This window comes from Nicotiana tomentosiformis, chromosome 10, assembly GCF_000390325.3.
Source record: "Nicotiana tomentosiformis chromosome 10, ASM39032v3, whole genome shotgun sequence".
In the NCBI taxonomy this organism is placed as follows: Eukaryota; Viridiplantae; Streptophyta; class Magnoliopsida; order Solanales; family Solanaceae; genus Nicotiana; species Nicotiana tomentosiformis.
In genome coordinates, this window is record NC_090821.1 from 73,168,137 (window position 1) to 73,186,431 (window position 18,295).

General features: G+C 36.8%; 1 protein-coding gene across 1 annotated transcript; it reads right to left on the reverse strand.

Annotated features, from left to right (window-relative positions):
* Positions 1 to 296: 296 nt before the first annotated feature.
* LOC138900387 (uncharacterized mitochondrial protein AtMg00810-like) lies at positions 297 to 761 on the reverse strand. Its single transcript, XM_070187126.1, has one exon. The coding sequence runs from the start codon at positions 759 to 761 to the stop codon at positions 297 to 299; it is 465 nt and encodes a 154-aa protein (XP_070043227.1).
* Between the last annotated feature and the right edge of the window lie 17,534 nt (positions 762 to 18,295).

Below are 18,295 nucleotides of genomic sequence, written 5' to 3' on the forward strand. Positions count from 1 at the left end.
TATCAGCAACCTGATCATTCGACTTCACAAATTTTGTAGTAATATCTCCTGAGAGTATATTTTCTTTGACGAAGTGACAATCAATCTCAATGTGCTTAGTCCTCTCATGGAACATCAGATTTGATACAATATGAAGGGAAACTTGATTATCCCCCGCAAGTTTCATCTAGCTGATTTCACTAAATTTCAACTCCTTGAGCAATTGTTTGATCCAAATTAGCTCACATGTTGCCATAGCCATTGCTCGATATTCTTCACTGCACTAGCCGAGCAACTACATTCTGTTTCTTTCTCTTCTAAGACACCAAATTGCCTCCTTCTAAAACACAATATCCAGACGTAGAATGCCTATTAGAAGGTAATTCTGCCCAATCAGCATCTGAGTATCCAACGATCTTCTCATGGCCTTGATCCTCAAACAATAACCCTTTGCCTGGAGCCGATTTTATATACCAAAAAATGCGGACAACTGCATCCCAATGACTATCACATGGAGAATTCATAAACCGACTTACAACGCTCATAGGAAAGGAAATATCAAGTCTAGTCACTGTGAGATAATTTAATTTAACAACCAGCCGCCTATATCTTGTAGGATCGCTAAGCGACTCCCCCAGTCTTGGCAGAAGTTTAGAATTCGAATTCATCACAGTGTCAACAGGTCTACAACCTGTCATTCCTGTCTCCTCAAGAATGTCTAAGGCACACTTCCGCTGTGAGATCACAATACCTGAGCTAGACTGAGCGACCTCAATACCCATTAAATACTTTAGTCTGCCCAGTTCCTTAGTCTAAAAGTGTTGAAAGAGACGTTGCTTCAATTTAGTGATACCATCCTGATCATTGCCGGTAATAATAATATCGTCAACATAGACCACTAGATAAATATAGAGACTTGAAGGAGAATGCCAATAAAATACAGAGTGATCAACTTTACTACGAGTCATGCCAAACTCCTGGATAACTGTATTGAACTTACCAAACCAGGCTCGAGGAGATTGCTTTAGACCATAAAGTGACCAGCACAAGCGACATACAAGGCCACGAGACTTCCCTTGAGCAGTAAACCCAGGTGGTTGCTCCTTATAAACTTCATCCTCAAGGTCACCATGTAGAAGAGCATTCTTAATGTCTAGCTGATAAAGAGGCTAATGGTGAACAACAACCATGGATAGAAAAAGGCGGGCTGATGTTATCTTAGCCACGAGAGAGAAGGTATCACTGTAATCGAGCCCAAATATATAAGTATATCCCTTGGCAACAAGATGAGCCTTAAATTGATCAACCTTGGCATCCGGACCAACGTTGACGGCATAAACCCAACGACAACCAACAATAGATTTACCTGAAGGAAGATGAACAAGCTCCCAAGTACCACTCATATGTAAAATAGATATCTCGTCAATCATAGCATGTTGCCATCCTGAATGAGATAATACTTCACCTGTAGACTTAGGGATGGAAACACAGGACAAAGAAGACATAAAAGTATAATGGGATGATGACAGACGATGATAACTTAAACCGACAAAGTGGGGATTAGTATTAAGTGTGGTTTGTAAACCTTTCCGAAGTGCAATCGGTGTACTAGGAGATAAGTCCGCAGTAGGAGCAGGGTCAGGTGTAGGATGTGAATCGGCTGGGCCTGATGCTAGGCGCGGACGATGATGATAAGTCAAGAGTGGCATTCCTGTGGACGGGGATCTAGGAGAAAAAACACTAGACTCCTCAACGGTTAGTATAGGTAAGACTTATGTGGTTGAATGCGGAGGAAGAACTATAGTAAACTCCCCAAAGGTCAGTATAGGTAAGACCTCAGATATATCAAGGTGGTCATAAGAGGTAAATAAAGGGTTTGACTCAAAATATGTGATGTCAGCTGACATAAGGTACCTATGAAGATCAGGTGAGTAACAACGATATCCCTTCTGAACACGAGAATAACCAAGGAAGACACACTTGAGAGAACGAGGAGCTAACTTGTCTTTTCGAGGGGCTAAGTTATGAACGAAACATGTGCTCCCAAAAACACGAGGGGCAAGAGAGTATAAGGGTGACTGGGGAAATAATACTGAATATGGAATCTGATTTTGGATGGGAGATGAAGACATCTAATAATCAAATAACAAGTTGTGAGAACTGCATCGCCCAAAAAATGCAACGGAATACGAGATTCAATGAGAAGTGTGCGAGCAGTCTCAATGAGGTGCCTATTCTTTCTCTCTGCAATCCCATTTTGTTGAGGGGTATAAGGACAAGATGTCTTATGAATAATTCCTTGAGAAGTCATAAACTGCTGAAACTGAGAGGATAAATATTCTAAGGCATTATCACTGCGAAAAGTGCGAATAAAAACACCAAATTAATTTTTGATTTCATCACAAAATTCTGGAATATAGAAAATAACTCAGAACGATCTTTCATTAAGAAAAGCCAAGTACATCTTGAATAATCATCAATGAAACTAACAAAATAGTAAAATCCCAAGGTTGAACTGACTCTACTAGGATCCCATATATCAGAATGAACTAAAGAGAAAAAGACTCTGCATGAATCTCAACACTACACGAAAAGGATGTTCGAGTATGTTTCCCAAGCTGACACGACTCACAATCTAATGTAGACAAACTAGGCACCATCTTCTGAAACTTGGATAAACTCGGATGTCCTAAATTTCTATGAATTAGGTTTGGAGAATCTGTAACTAGACATATTATGGAGGGATTGAGTGTTTTAAGGTAGTAAAGGCCTCCTGATTCACGCCATGTGCCAATCGTCTGTATCATACTGCGGTCCTACATAATAAAAGAATTATCAATAAAATATATACCACAACGTAGGGCACGAGTCAAACGTCTACCAGATGCAAGACTAAAAGGAAAGTTAGGGACATAAAGAACGGAACCTAGAGTGACAGAAGATAAGGGATTAGCTTGTCCAACTCCTTTTGCTTTAGTTTGAAACCCATTGGCTAAAGTAATAGTGGGAAAAGACTGTGAATACACAATATTCGACAAAAGTGAATAATTTCTAGAGATATGATCATAAGCACTTGAGTCCATGACCCATGGTCCAAGAGTACTAGACTGGGAAACACAAGCAAAAGAATTACAACAACAGAAGTATCAGTCTGAGCAACCGAGGCTACTTGTGGAGATATTTGCTTACTTGCTTGATACTGAAGGAACTCATTATATTCCCTTTTACCTGTAGTCTCAGTCTGAGAAACATAAGCATTTTTGGGTGGTCGACCATATAAAGAATAACACACTTCACGAGTGTGTCCAAGTTTGTGACAATAAGAACACTTGGGTCTAGATCTTCCAAAACGACCTCCTCCTCATCTATTCTCCATAGTTTGAGATGCCCGATTGTCCACTATCTGGGATGCAAAAATAGAAGAGTCAAGTGTCTGTGATGAGATCACTGGGTGACTTGGTGTTGCAGCAAGGCGAAGTAATCGAGAGAATAATTCATCAACTATGGGGACAGTCGGACTAGCCAAAATCTGATCACGTACTGAATCAAGATCATTAGGAAGTCCAGCGAGGGTAAGAACTAGAAACATCTTCTGTCGTTGCTCTTGTTGCTTTTCAATATTAGCAGAAACTGACATCAACTTCTTAAATTCCTCCATGACTGCCTATACTTGTCCCAAATAAGTAGACATCCAATTCATGTTTCTTCAAGTTTGTCATTCGCCATATCACAACATAGAAATGAGATATGTCCTTAGTGTATAAAGTGCGAGCCTTTCCCAGACTAAATGACATGTCTGGACTGGACGAAACAAGGGCATCAACTTGGGATCAATAGATCACCACAAGATACTACATAACTGAGCATCAATCGTTTCCCAATTTGTTTTGCCATTTTCATCTCCCTCACTAGCCTTTTTGGTTAAGTGAACTTGAACACCTTGACCCTTGCACCACAATTCAACAAAGGAAGCCCAAGCTAAATAGTTTGAACTTACCATTAAGGGTCCGAAGTAATCATGGCTCTGATACTATATGAGAATTGATAACTCAGAAAATTATATTATTGATGTATTGACAATGATACAATAAGTGATATATATATATATATATATATATATATATATATATATATATATATATATATATATATATATATATATATACATGTTCAACTCCTACTACATATGTGATTAGGGTTATTTACATATAACTGTTTAACTACCAAACTAATAAGTTCATTTACATCTCATCAATGTTTTGATTATGTTGTTTCTTTATTACTCGTTTACTACTTGTTGCCATTAATGTTTCTATTGCTTCAATGTTGGTTGTAATTCAATAATTTTTCCGTCGTTGGTCTTACATTGATGTTCTTTCCATTGTTAGCTTATGTATATCTTGAACAGGTTTCTATGTCTAGTAGCTATCTTGACCTGGCCTTGTCACTACTCTACTGAGGTTAGGCTTGATACTTACTGGGTACCGTTGTGATGTACTCATGCTACGCTTATGTATATTTTCGTGCAGATCCAGGTATTCTGATTGTGCTGTTGAGAGTTGCGTCTGCACGGCGGGAGACTTCAAGGTATACCTGTTTGACGTTCGCAGGCCTCAAAGTCACCATCTTACTTCATTATTCTACTATTAAATTGTAATTCAAAACAATATTGTGTTTATAAATTCTAGTGTGTTTTAGTAGTGCTTATGACTCCGTACTACCGGTTTTGCGAAATGTATAACTATTGGCAGCTTTCGGCTATGTATGTCATTTAATGATTTATGATAAATGATTAAATAGTTTAATTCTGTTATTAAATCAGCATGTGTTAGGCTTACCTAGTCTTAGAGATTAGATGCCATCACAACATCCTAAGGTAGGAAATTGGGGTCATGACAACTTTAGTAGATCCTATTTATTAATCGTAACTCTCAATCCATGTACCTACATAATCGCACATGTATCTATTAAATAATTCCAATAATTCCAAACAAATAAATGTTACGACCCAAAATTCTAACATGTCGTGATGGCGCCTATATCGATACTAGGCAAGCCGACAATCTCAATAAATCACAATTTCTTTTAAGTTTGAAAATATAATATGTAAACACAATCCACAAATCTCGCAAATACCGATACAAAGACTCCCAAAATCTGGTGTCACTGAGTACATGAGCATCTAATATGAATACAAGTTTGGAAAATACGGTCCATAACAGTCTGAGACCAAATACAGTAAATAAGGAGATAGAGGAGGAGAGGCAAGGTCTGCGAAATACGATAGCTACCTCAGAATCTCAAAAAAATCAATTGTGCAAAAGAATCAACACTCGCTATGTCCGGAAATACCTGGATCTGCACACGAAGTGCAGGGTGTGGTATGAGTACAACCAACTCAGCAAGTAACAATAATAAATAAGAAACTGAACATAGTGACGAGCTACACAGTCACAGTTCATTTTTAGTGATTCCAACAGAGAGTAGACATGCAATCAATTCCAGCAGTTTAATTCAAATCAGTTTTATACGGTTCAAGTTCATGTAATCCGGATATAAAATCTTTCAGAGAATTTCACAACAATGACAGATAGCAACTAAGTGCAATAACAAATGAAAAGCAAGTACAACCTCTCAGGACAACAATTACTTAACTCGTCACAACAACTCAACCACTCGGCTCTCAGCCCTCAGCACTCACACTCAATGGGTACCCGCACTCACTGGGGGTGTACAGACTCCGGATGGGCTCCTATAGCCCAAGCGCTATAATCTGCAAGGACAATTCACGTCCTGCACGGATAACTCACATGCTGCACGGACAACTCACGTCCCATAGTATAAATATCTGGATCCGCACGGACAACTCACGTGCTATAGTTGTCACGACCCAAAATTTCCCACTGACGGGACCGTGATGACGCCTAACATTTCACTTGCTAGGCAAGCCAATATTAGAAAATCGTTAAACCAATTCCTTATTTCCATTCAGTAAATAACAATAATTAACTAAGATGAAATATAATAAGTGCGGAATATCATAAAACTGTATTAATTACTACCGCCCGGATCTGGAGTCACAATTCACGAGCATTCTAGAATTTACTACAAGTAATAGTCTGAAAGAAATATAATTGTTTGAATGAAATAAAACAGTAGGACATACAAGATAGACGGAGACTTCAAGGTCTATGAACGCCGATAGATCTACCTTGAGTCTCCAGACAACGGACCAGTAGCAAATCTCGATCAACCTGAGCCGGTATCAAAATCTGCACAAAAGTGCAGAGTGCAGCATCAGTACAACTGACCCCATGTACTGGTAAGTGTCGAGCCTAATCTCGACGAAGTAGTGACGAGGTTAGGACAAGACACCCACATATAACCTAAACAATATAATCATGCTAGTGGCAACAACAGTAAATAAAGAAATAATGCAGAAATAATAGGAATGGGACATACAGTGGGGAATACAACATAAAGAGTGAGAATAATGAAAAGACAGAATTAAACAGAAAATCCTTAAACGAATTGAGCAATTAAACAGCAAAGAAAAACTGCACGACATCACCCTTCATGCTTTTACTCTCAACCTCATCAAATAAATAAATAGAACGACACGGCATCACCCTTCGTGCATTAAACCTCTCATAATATACACGACATCACCCTTCGTGCTTTACACTCTTTCTCACAATATAAATAAAGCATGCACAGCATCACCCTTCGTGCTTTACACTCTTCCTCACAATATAAATAAAGCATGTACGACATCACCCTTCATGCTTTACACTCTTCCTCACAATATAAATAAAGCATGCACGGTATCACCCTTCGTGCTTTACACTCCTCCTCACCAATCACAAAATCTATAACAACAGATAAATAAGTGTATCACAAAGGAACCAGTATTTTGCCCATAATCAATAGCACAATGTAATCTCAACCTTGAATCAATATTCGAAAGTTACCAAATCTCAGTGAAACCAGATATGAGTCACCCAACATTTGAAATAACCCGCTAAGCATGGATAGTAGAATTTAAGGCTACAAAATAGACAAGAATATAATTTCACTTGCATGTTATGACTCGACAACGATGCATAGATGCTCGTCACCTCACCTATACATCGTATTTAACAACCAAACACATAGCAAATGAACACATAATACATATTCCCTCAAGCCAAAGTTAGACACGATACTTACCTCGTTTCGAAGGCCACTTAATTCTCAATCATAGCTTTTTCTTTGGAATTGACCTCCAAACCACTAGTATCTATTCAAAAATGACTAAATAATATCAAATATTGCCTAAGGAATCAATTATATTTCATAAATTAAATTTCCCAAAATTTACTCCAAAAAGTCGAAAAATCGACCCCGAGCCCGCTTGGTCAAAACCCGAGGTTTGGACCAAAATATTTTTACCCATTCACCCCCGAGCCCAAATATGTAATTAATTTTGGAATCCGACCTCAAATTGGAGTCTAATCCTCAAATTTTCGAAATTCCTAGTTTCTACTCTAACCCCTAATTCTACCATGAAAACTCTAGATTTTAGGTTGATAATTCAAAAAATGCAATGGGTAATTGAAAGAAAATGGTTTAGAATCACTTACCAACACTTTGGGGAAGAAAATGGCTCTTGAAAATCGCCTCTACCCGTTTGGTTCTTGAAAAATATTGAAGAAATGGCTTAAACCCGTGTTTGGAGTCTGTTTTAAGTCACTCGATAGGCCTTCATCACGTTCGTGAGAGGCCTATCGTGATCGCGATGGACAACGGCGTAAGGCCTTCGCGTTCATGAGTCTATCTATGCGTTCGCGTAAGGTAGTTCCCCCAAGCCTTCGCGTTCGTCACCCAGTGGACGCGTTCGCGTAGAAGAACATGACTCCCCTCCCCAAGGTCCCTTAGACTATCGCGTCCGCGTGAGACATATCGCGTTCGTGAAGGGTACCACCCCCAACGCTTCGCGTTCGCGACCAGTCCATCGCGTTTGCGAAGAAGAAAATTCCCCTGCCCCCATTTTACCTTTCGCGTTCGCGACACTACCTACACGAACGCAATGAAGGGCACACCGGAACAGCTGTTGCACCTAAAATCTCAGATTTTCTAAGTCCAAAACATCCTGTGGCCTATCCGAAACTCACCCGAGCCCTCCGGGTACAAACCAAATATGCACACAAGTCTAAAAATATCATACGAACCTGTTCGCGCTATCAAATCGCCAAAATAACACTTAGAACTCTAAATTTAGCACCAAATCAAATGAGATTCTCAAGAACACTTTAAATAAATGCCACGACCCAAAATTCTAACATGTCGTGATGGCGCCTATCTCGATACTAGGCAAGCCAACAATATCAATAAACCATAATTTCTTTTAAGTTTGAAAATATAATATTTAAACATAATCCACAAATCTCGCAAATACCGATACAAACACTCCCAAAACCTGGTATCACTGAGTACATGAGCATCTAATATGAATACAAATTTGGAAAATACGGTCCATAACAGTCTGAGACCAAATATAGTAAATAAGGAGATAGGGAAGGAGAGGCAAGGTCTGTGAAACACGGCAGCTATCTCAGAATCTTCGAAAAATCAACTGTGCGAAAGAATCAACACCCGCTTTGTCCGAAAACACCTGGATACGCACACGAAGTGCAGGGTGTGGTATGAGTACAACCAACTCAGCAAGTAACAATAATAAATAAGGAACTGAAGATAGTGACGAGCTACACAGTCATAGTTCATTTTCAGTAATTCCAGCAGAGAGTAGACATGCTATCAATTCCAACAGTTTAAGTCAAATCAGTTTTATACAGTTCAAGTTCATGTAATCCGGATATAAAATCTTTCAGAGAATTTTACAACAATGACAGATAGCAACTAAGTACAACAACAAATGAAAAGCAAGTACACCCTCTCAGGGCAACATTTGCTCAACTCGTCACAACAGCTCAACCACTCGGCTCTCAGCCCTCAACACTCACACTCAATGGGTACCTGCACTCACTGGGGGTGTACAGACTCCGGAGGGGCTCCTACAGCCCAAGCGCTATAATCTACAAGGACAACTCACGTGCTGCATGAACAACTCACGTGCTGCACAGATAACTCACGTGCCATAGTATAAATATCTGGATCCGCACGGATAACTCACGTGTTGTACAGATAACTCACGTGCTATAGTATAATAAAAGGATCCGCACGGACAACTCACGTGCTGCACGGACAACTCACGTACCATAGTATAAATATCTGGATCCGCACAGACAACTCACGTGCTACACAGACAACTCACGTGCTATAGTATAATAAAAGGATCCGCACGGACAACTCACGTGCTACACGGACAACTCACATGCTATAGTATAATATCTCACAATCAGGCCATCGGTCTCACTCAGTCATAAATCTCTCCAGTATCTCGGGCTCTCAATAGTCATGATACTCAGCCCAAATAACAATAATATGATGCATCAATAATGAACAATAGAGACTGAGATAAAATAAACAAGTAAATTGTGATTGAGTACAAAACAATAATTTAGCAGATAATTCAACATGTACAAAACCTCTGTGGTCTTTACAGCACCAACACATAGCCTAAGAATGCTTCACTGTCAAATTTTTATAGCACAGAAAAGGCACATAGCTAACGACAAGCTTATTCAATTTTCCAGTTTCACGGAATGGACCAAGTCCCAATTCCCACGGTGCACGGCCACACGCCCGTCCCCTAGCATGTGCGTCACCTCCAAAATACTCACATAATACAATAATCTGGGGTTTCATACCTCAGGACCAGATTTAAGACTATTATTTACCTCAAACCGTGAAATTCTTATTTCGCTAAGTCTTTGCCTCGTGAATTGGCCTCCAAACGCCTCGAATCTAGCCACAAATAATTCGATTCAGTAAATAAAATTTATTGAAATTAATTCTATAAGAAAATACAAATTTTTCATAAAAATCCGAAATTTAACTCAAAAATTGCCCGTGGGGCCCACATCTCAGAATCTGACAAAACTCACAAAGTCCGACAACACATTCAATTACGAGTCCACCCATATCAATTTTATCAAATTTCGATAACAACTCGACCTCCAAATCTAAAATTTTTGTTCTTGAAAAGTTTTGCAAAAATCTTGATTTCTTCGATTTAAATCCGAAATAAATGATGAATATAACCATGAATTTATGAAATATAATCACTTTTTGATATAGGACACTTACCCAAGTTGAAGTTGTGAAAAATCCCTTTGGAATCACCCAAATCCGAAACTAAAAACTCAAAAATAAGTAAAAATGGCTAAGTCCCGTTTTAAGCATTCTGCCCAGGCAAGTCGATGTGTGAAATACGACTTTGCCTGATTTTCGGGCAAATATAAACTGCTACCAGCCTTTATTCAGTCGACCATAGCTTTCTGTATAATTGTTCAAATGGTGAATGGTTTAACTTTCTGGAAACTAGAATCAAAGGGCTACAACTTTCATGTTTTGATAATTTTCATATTCCTTATAGATTTCGAGATATAAGCTTCCAAATTCAGCTCTGCGATTGCACCAGTTGCTGTCCAAAAACAGCTTCTGCAGCAGAAATATTCCAGCAACTTCTTTTGTCCGAAATCTATTCCGTTAACCTTTCGAAATCCACCCGAGGCCCTCGGGACCTTAACCAAATATACCAACATGTCCTTAAAATATAATACAAACTTAGTTGAGGTTCCAAACCATGCCAAACAACGCCGAAATTACGAATCGCACATCGAATCGAATTATGAGTTTTCAAATCTTCCAACTTCTATATTTTGTGCCGAAACGTATCAAATCAATTCTGATTGACTTTAAATTTTTCACACAAGTCATAAATGACATAACGGATCTATGAAGATTTTCAGAACTGAATTCTGACTCCGATATCAAAAAGTCAACTCCCCGGTCAAACTTCCCAAAAATTCAACTTTCGCCATTTCAAACCTAATTCTTCTACCGACCTTCAAATAATTTTTTGTACACGCTCCTAAATTCAAAATCACCATACTGAGCTATTGGAATCATCAAAATGCTATTTCGGGGTCGTTTACATATAAGTCAACATTCTGTCAACTATTTCAACTTAAGCTTCCAACATGGAATTCATTCTTCCAAGCTAACTCCGAAATACCTTAAAACCAAAACCGATAATTCACACAAGTCATAATACCTCATAGAAAGTTATGCAAGACTTCAAATAGTTGAAAGGAGCGTAAATGCTCAAAACGACCGATCGGGTCGTTACAATAAATCACTTTAGTGATAACTATTTATTAATCATAAATTCATAACTCATGTATGATATCATCTCACATATATAAAGCCATTAAAAGTTTTCACTGATTTCAAATAAATAAAATACTTAAGTGGTACCTATTTATTAATCATAATTTTTTTAATTTATACATTATATATATGTGTGAGAGGAAAGGAGAGATAAGACAATCTCATGTCACTAGCTATATCCGTAGGCTAATATCCTAGTTATAAATAAATAGTTTCATGAACTTAGCTATATCCATGTAATTAGCTATATCCTAGCTACAACCATGAAGACGAAGCTAGCATTTGGGCATAGATCCCAAATTTATTTTAAAAAAATTGATTTGGGTAAAATTTGGTTTGAAGATGAAAATCAGGACATAATTTTTCAAAACATATTTCACTTTTTTTTTGAAAAAGTATGAAATGTGACTTATACCCATAAGCTTTAAAAACTATCAAAAATACCCAACAACTCTGAAGAAAATTCATACAAAACAAGCGAAACAAATTTGAAGAAAATTCATACAAAACAAGCGAAACAAATCTGAAGAAAATTTATAGAAACATTAGCCGATTTTAGCAAATTACCTTCAAATTTTATCTTTGCGGTGGATTGCCATAGATTGGCACAATAACTTTGGCGAAGGTTTTCTTCTGTTTATAGAGAAGGGCAAATCTACGTGAGTTTAATGAGGGAAAAGTGGGTAGATATGGAGCATTGCATCTATACCCGGTTTTGGGATCACAATTGAACCTATACCCACTTTGTAAAAATATTTGCAAGCCTACCCATTTTACTATCAACTTCAAACTTATCTGGTTTGAAGTTTATAAAAGAATTAGTCTGAAGTGAAAATTTTCACTTCAAATGCACTTAAGGCCAAATATGTCTGAAGTACAACCAATGGATTCATACACTTAAGGCCAATAAGTTTGAAGTGAAAGATTGCATTTCAGATGCACTTAAGGCCAAAAGGTCTGAAGTGTAACAAACATTTTCTTACACTTAAGGCCAATAAGTCTGAAGTGAAAATTTGCACTTCAGATGCACTTAAGGCCAAATAGGTCCGAAGTGTAACCAATGGTTTCATGCACTTAAGACCAATAAGTCTAAAGTGAAAAATTGCACTTCAGATGCATTTAAGGCAAAAAGATCTGAAGTGCAACCAACATTTTCATGCACTTAAAGCCAAATAGACCTGAAGTACAAATTTTCCAGAAACAGAAATTTGTTCTTCGAATTTTAACAATTCAATATACGATTTAATACCTAAATCTACTCCAAATGAGCTCAAATTTGAAACATAACCTTCAAATATCATCAAAAACAAACCCCAATCATCAATTTATCAAAATATCAATAAATCTAACAAACCCATTTTGCAATTAAGAAAACGAAGAAGAAATCCTAAGCAATAGTAAAAATTAAAGCGCCACAATAGCTCACAACTGTAAAATATCATAAACTACCTTAAATCATATTCACAAACATCATATAAAATCACTGTCACTAGAAGAAGAAGAAGAAGAAGAAGAAGAAGAAGAAGAAGAAAGAGGAGAAAAAGGTCTAAAATTGTTTAAAAATTGGGTACAAGTTAAAAAAGAAAAATTAAAAAGTGGGTACAGATTAAATGGGGAAGACCAAATAAGGCGCCAGTATAATTTCTAACATGGACTTGGGCTGACCTAGGCATGGGGTCCCAAAAGTGAAGAAGAAGAAGAGGAGGAGGAGGAGGAGGAGGAAGAAGAAGAAGAAGAAGAAAGAGGAGAAAAATGCTTAAAGTTGTTTAAAAATTGAGTACAAATTAAAAAAAAAAATTAAAAAGGGGTACATGTTAAATGGGGGCGACCAAATAAGGCGCCAGTGCAATTTCTAACATGGACTTGGGCTGACCTAAGCATGGGGTCCCAAAAGTTTTGACTTCGGCGGTTCTTGTATTTTTGCAGCTGTTCGTGTATTTGTTTTTCGCTAACAAGGTTATGCAGAGACGTAACCTTTAAAATTTTTAGCATTTAATTCATTGTATCTTTTATGATTATAGGTTCAAACTTACTATTTGTTACAATTTTAAAATATTTTTGCTCATAAAATCTCCGCATCAAAAGTAATGGCATTAGATGAACCTAGCGGCACATTACTCTGTTTGCCCCTGATGCTATATGCAGTGCGAGATTATGCAAAAAAAGGTAGTACATTCTGGGTAAGCTAGCTTATTTAACAACAGCTTATGTTAAAATTCGAGTAGCTTTTCGAAAATTGGCATCAAATATAAAACTTAAATTCTTGAGAGAATTTTTGTTATTACCAATGAGACGACTTGATAACAGATTGCTTCTTCCAGACTGCACTCCATTAATTTGTTAATGTTCGGATCAGTCAAATAAATTATTTGGGTGAAAGCAACATTTTGATTTTTTTAAAATATGGACTTGTATGTTCTATCTCCAAACAAAAATCTGTAGGACTGAATATGCAGTCTATGTGCATATAGATTTCTTAAACTATGTATATGTGCATCTAATTTTTTTATATTTAGTTTACGAAGAGTCTCTATTAACTCAGATATACAAATCAAATGCAAATTAATACCAACAGATTGTTGCTTTCACAAGGATGAGATTCTTTAGTTTCTTAAGGAAAAAGGGGAAAGAAAACAGAAACGAAAAACTTAGTTTCCACATAAGTAGACAAAGTCTACTAGGGAAAATGAATGAGAAAACATCAAGAATCCCTGCCATAAATCTAATAATGTATAGCTCTTGTCTTGTTTCTCAAAGAAAGTGTCACGACCCGAAATTTCTATCTTCGTACCGTGCTGGCGCCTAACATTTCACTTGCTAGGCAAGCCAACGTTAGAATAATATTAACCAATTTTTAAATAATTTTTAAATTATTAATAATCAAGAAACAAATGCGGAAGCAAAGTTTGAAATATAGTGAATAATCCATAAAAATAACGGTGTCTAAATACCATCCCAGAATTAGTGTCACAAGTGCACGAGCTTCTAGAATAATACAAATAAAGGTCTGAATAAAATAAAGCTGTCTGAAAATAAATACACAGCTAAAGTAAAATAGACGGGGACTTCAGAACTGCGGACGCCATGCAGTTATACCTGAAGTCTCCTCCGAGTAGCTGAAATCCGAGCAAGTCTATGGTACGCCGCTGGGACCAACTCTGAAATCTGCACAAGAAGTACAAAGTGTAGTATCAGTACAACCGACCTCATGTACTGGTAAGTGTTGAGCCTAACCTCGACGAAGTAGTGACGAGGCTAAGGCGGGTCACTTACATTTTCTGTACGCAATATTAGTAACAACAACAATAATAGAAATAAATCAGGTAATTCGTTTATAATAATTGAAGCCAACTCAGCAGTCATAACCAATTATCATTTCCATCAATTCTGTTGCAGCGTGCAACCCGCTCTCACAATATATTCACATTCAGTTCTGTTGCAGCGTGCAACCCGCTCTCACAATATATTCATTTTAATCAAGTTTGTTGCGGCGTGCAACCCGATCCCCCAATATATATATATGTATGTCGACTTTTAAATAAGTCTGTTGCGGCGTGCAACCCGATCCTCCAATATGGACTTTTAACAAGTCTGTTGCGGCGTGCAACCCGATCCTCCAATATGGACTTTTAAAAAGTCTGTTGCGGCGTGCAACCCGATCCTCCAATGTATTCATTATAATTAATTCCATTGCGGCGTGCAACCCGATCCTCCAATATATTCATTATAATCAATCATGTTGCGGCATGCAACCCGCTCCTCCAACATATTCATTTACCAATTCTTATAGAAGAATTTCTCCAATAAATACAAAAATTAATAAAAATTATAAGACAAAAAGCATACAATAATTATGCTTTAATTACGAAACAAACAAAGGCAAATAGCAAATTATTATAGAAATCAGAAAGAAAATATGCAGTTTAATATTTAATATGCTAAATGTCAAATAACAATTAAGGCACATAATTCAAATAGCATGTAACAATTAATGCAGGAATTTAAAAATTAATATTTGACAAAGAATATGAGAGAAATAATATTATAACAATTAATTCATAATTTAAAATAATTTATGATTTTTCAAGTAAATACGCAAACAATTAATTTGACGACGTATAGACACTCGTCACCTCGTCGATACGTCGTTCACATGCATTTCACATAACAAATAATTTAAGGGTTCTATTCCCTCAAGTCAAGGTTAACCACGACACTTACCTCCCTTTGTAAATTCCAATCAATTACTCAACCATAACTTTTCCTTTTAAATTTATCTCCAAAAGCTTCAAATCTATTCACAAACAATTCGATATACTCAATACGAATCATAGGAATTAATTCCATATGAATTTATAAATTTTTCGGATAAAAATTCGAAATTTATTAAAATATTTGGCAGTGGGACACACGTCTCAAATCCCGGAAAAACTTACGAAATCCGAATACGCATTCCGAGACAAGTTCAACCATACAAAAATTGTTCAATTCCGATATCAAATGGACCTTCAAATCTTAACTTTTCGTTTTTGAAAGATTTTTAAAAAAATTTGATTTCTTCCATCTAAATCCGAAATAAATAATGAATATAGACATGAATTTGTGAAATATAATCACTTTTGGTTAAAGAACATTTACTCTTTGAAATCGCCCAAATCCGAGACTTGAAACTCAAAAATGAGTAAAAATGACGACTTCCGAATTTATAGGATCTGCCCAGTCATTTTCGCATCTACGGATAAAAGTTCCGCATTTGCGGACTCGCATTTGTGAGACAAAGCTCGCATTTGCGATGCCAAGCTGCCAGGTGAAGTTCCGCATCTGTGGACACTCCTGTCGCACCTGCGACATCCGCTTTTGCACAAAATAGCCGCACTTGCGAAGACCCTAGGTCAGCCCAGTCCCCCATCTGCGTGGTTTGGTGCGCATCTGCGGGCACGCTTCTGTGAGAAGCTGTCCGCTTCTGCGATCGGAGCCTTGACATGCCTGGGCACATCTGCGATGGAAGGCTCGCATCTGCGAGCTCGCACCTGCTGGCAAAAATCCGCAGGTGTGATTACAACAGAAGAAAAAAAAATCAGATTTTGCTTAAGTCCAATTCTTGATCCGATTTCAATCTGTATCACTCTCGGGGTACTCGGACCCCCGTACGAATATACCAACAAGTCCAATAACTTAATACGGACTTATTCGGGGTCTCGTATCACGTCAAACAACGCTGAAATTATAATTCACACCCCGATTCAAACTTTGAGTTTTAAACTTTTTAATTTGCAAACCTCGTGCCAAAACATATTAAATGAATCCGGAATGACTTCAATTTTGGTACACAAGTCATAAATGATATAACGGAGCTGTTCGAATTTTCAGAATCAGATTCCGGCTCTGATATCAAAAAGTCAACCTCGTGGTCAAACTTGGAATCTTTGGCCTTTAAATTGCTAGTTCCGTTAAATGGTCATAACTTGAGCTAGGGACCTCCAAATTAAATTTCGGTCATACGCCAAAGTCCCAAATCACGATACGGAACTACCAGAACTGTCAAAATACTGATCCGGGTCTGTTTGCTAAAAATATTGACCAAAGTCAATTCAGTTGAGTTTTAAAGCTCTATTTCACATTTTAATTCATTTTTCACATGAAAACTTTTCGGAAAATTTTACGGACTGTGCACACAAGTCGAGAAATAATAAATGGTACTTTTCGAGATCTTAGAACACATAATTACTTATTAAATTTAAAGATGATACTTTGGGTCATCACAGAAAGTGACTTCCAATAATTTGTAATGCAGTATCTTTGCGAATATAGCTCATTGATACAAATCTAGTGTAAAAGTAACAAATTAAAATTAGAATTTATATTATTCAACCATAATTAAATGATAAAAGTTTATACAGTCAGACTTATCTATAATATCCCTATGTAACAATCATTCACTATAAAAGTCAATTCTTTTTCGGAACCGATATTTATGTTATGTTGTAATATATATCCTCTATAACAACACTTCATTATAGCAGCCAAAAAATATTGGAACAAACGAGGCTGTTATAGATATATTTAATATTTATTTGTTTAATAATGCAGGTAAATTTTTTCGATTAAGATAGCTTCTAAATGAAGGGGTATGCTCGAGCGATGGTAAAGTTATTTTCATACGACCTATAAGTAATTTGTTCAAGCCATAAATCAGCCATTGACACTTGCATCACAGTAGACTGCCTACGTCACTAATGGATTATTATAAGCAACGGAAGCAATCCCAGTATCAAAATCACAGGTAATCTAGACAACCAGTATAAACGGGATTTCACGGGTTACCTTCTGAAGTGTGAACAAAGTTCCTCTATCACGTGAACCTCCAATTCTACATCAACTCAATGAAATCTCCATCATCAGCATGATAAAGATTCACGAACGTTTCAAGGTTTTCTACCGTGTTACCCAAATAATATTCGGAAATAGTAATTTCGTGTGGGGAAAAGTTTTCTAGGAAAAAGGCTGAAAATTTCGGCCACCTTCTTCTTCTTCTTCTTCTTTTTCTTCTTGGTGGTGGAAAAACGTATGTATTTATAGTACAAGTTTTAAGGGTTAAAGCTCTTTTCCAAAACCTATTAGGTTTTCCTTTCCACTAGAAAAATGATTACTTTATTTCCTATTATTTAGGCACAACAGGGACCGCATAATTTTATTAACAAGGCTTCCAATTATAAAATTAATTTTTAATTTTCGAAATTAATATCTACCATAATTAATTAAGAATTATTCCACTAAAAATTCGTAATTGCATTCCTTATTCAATTTCAAAATTCATCCATTAAATCTTATTTAACTCCACATGTTAAGATTCAGATACTAATCAATTAAATTTAATTACTGACGATCTAATTTATTGATTATTTCCTTTAGACTTTCGCTTAACTTATTTCATGTGTCAAATACAAAATCTACCGGTCGGGTTTACACATAAAAACTTATA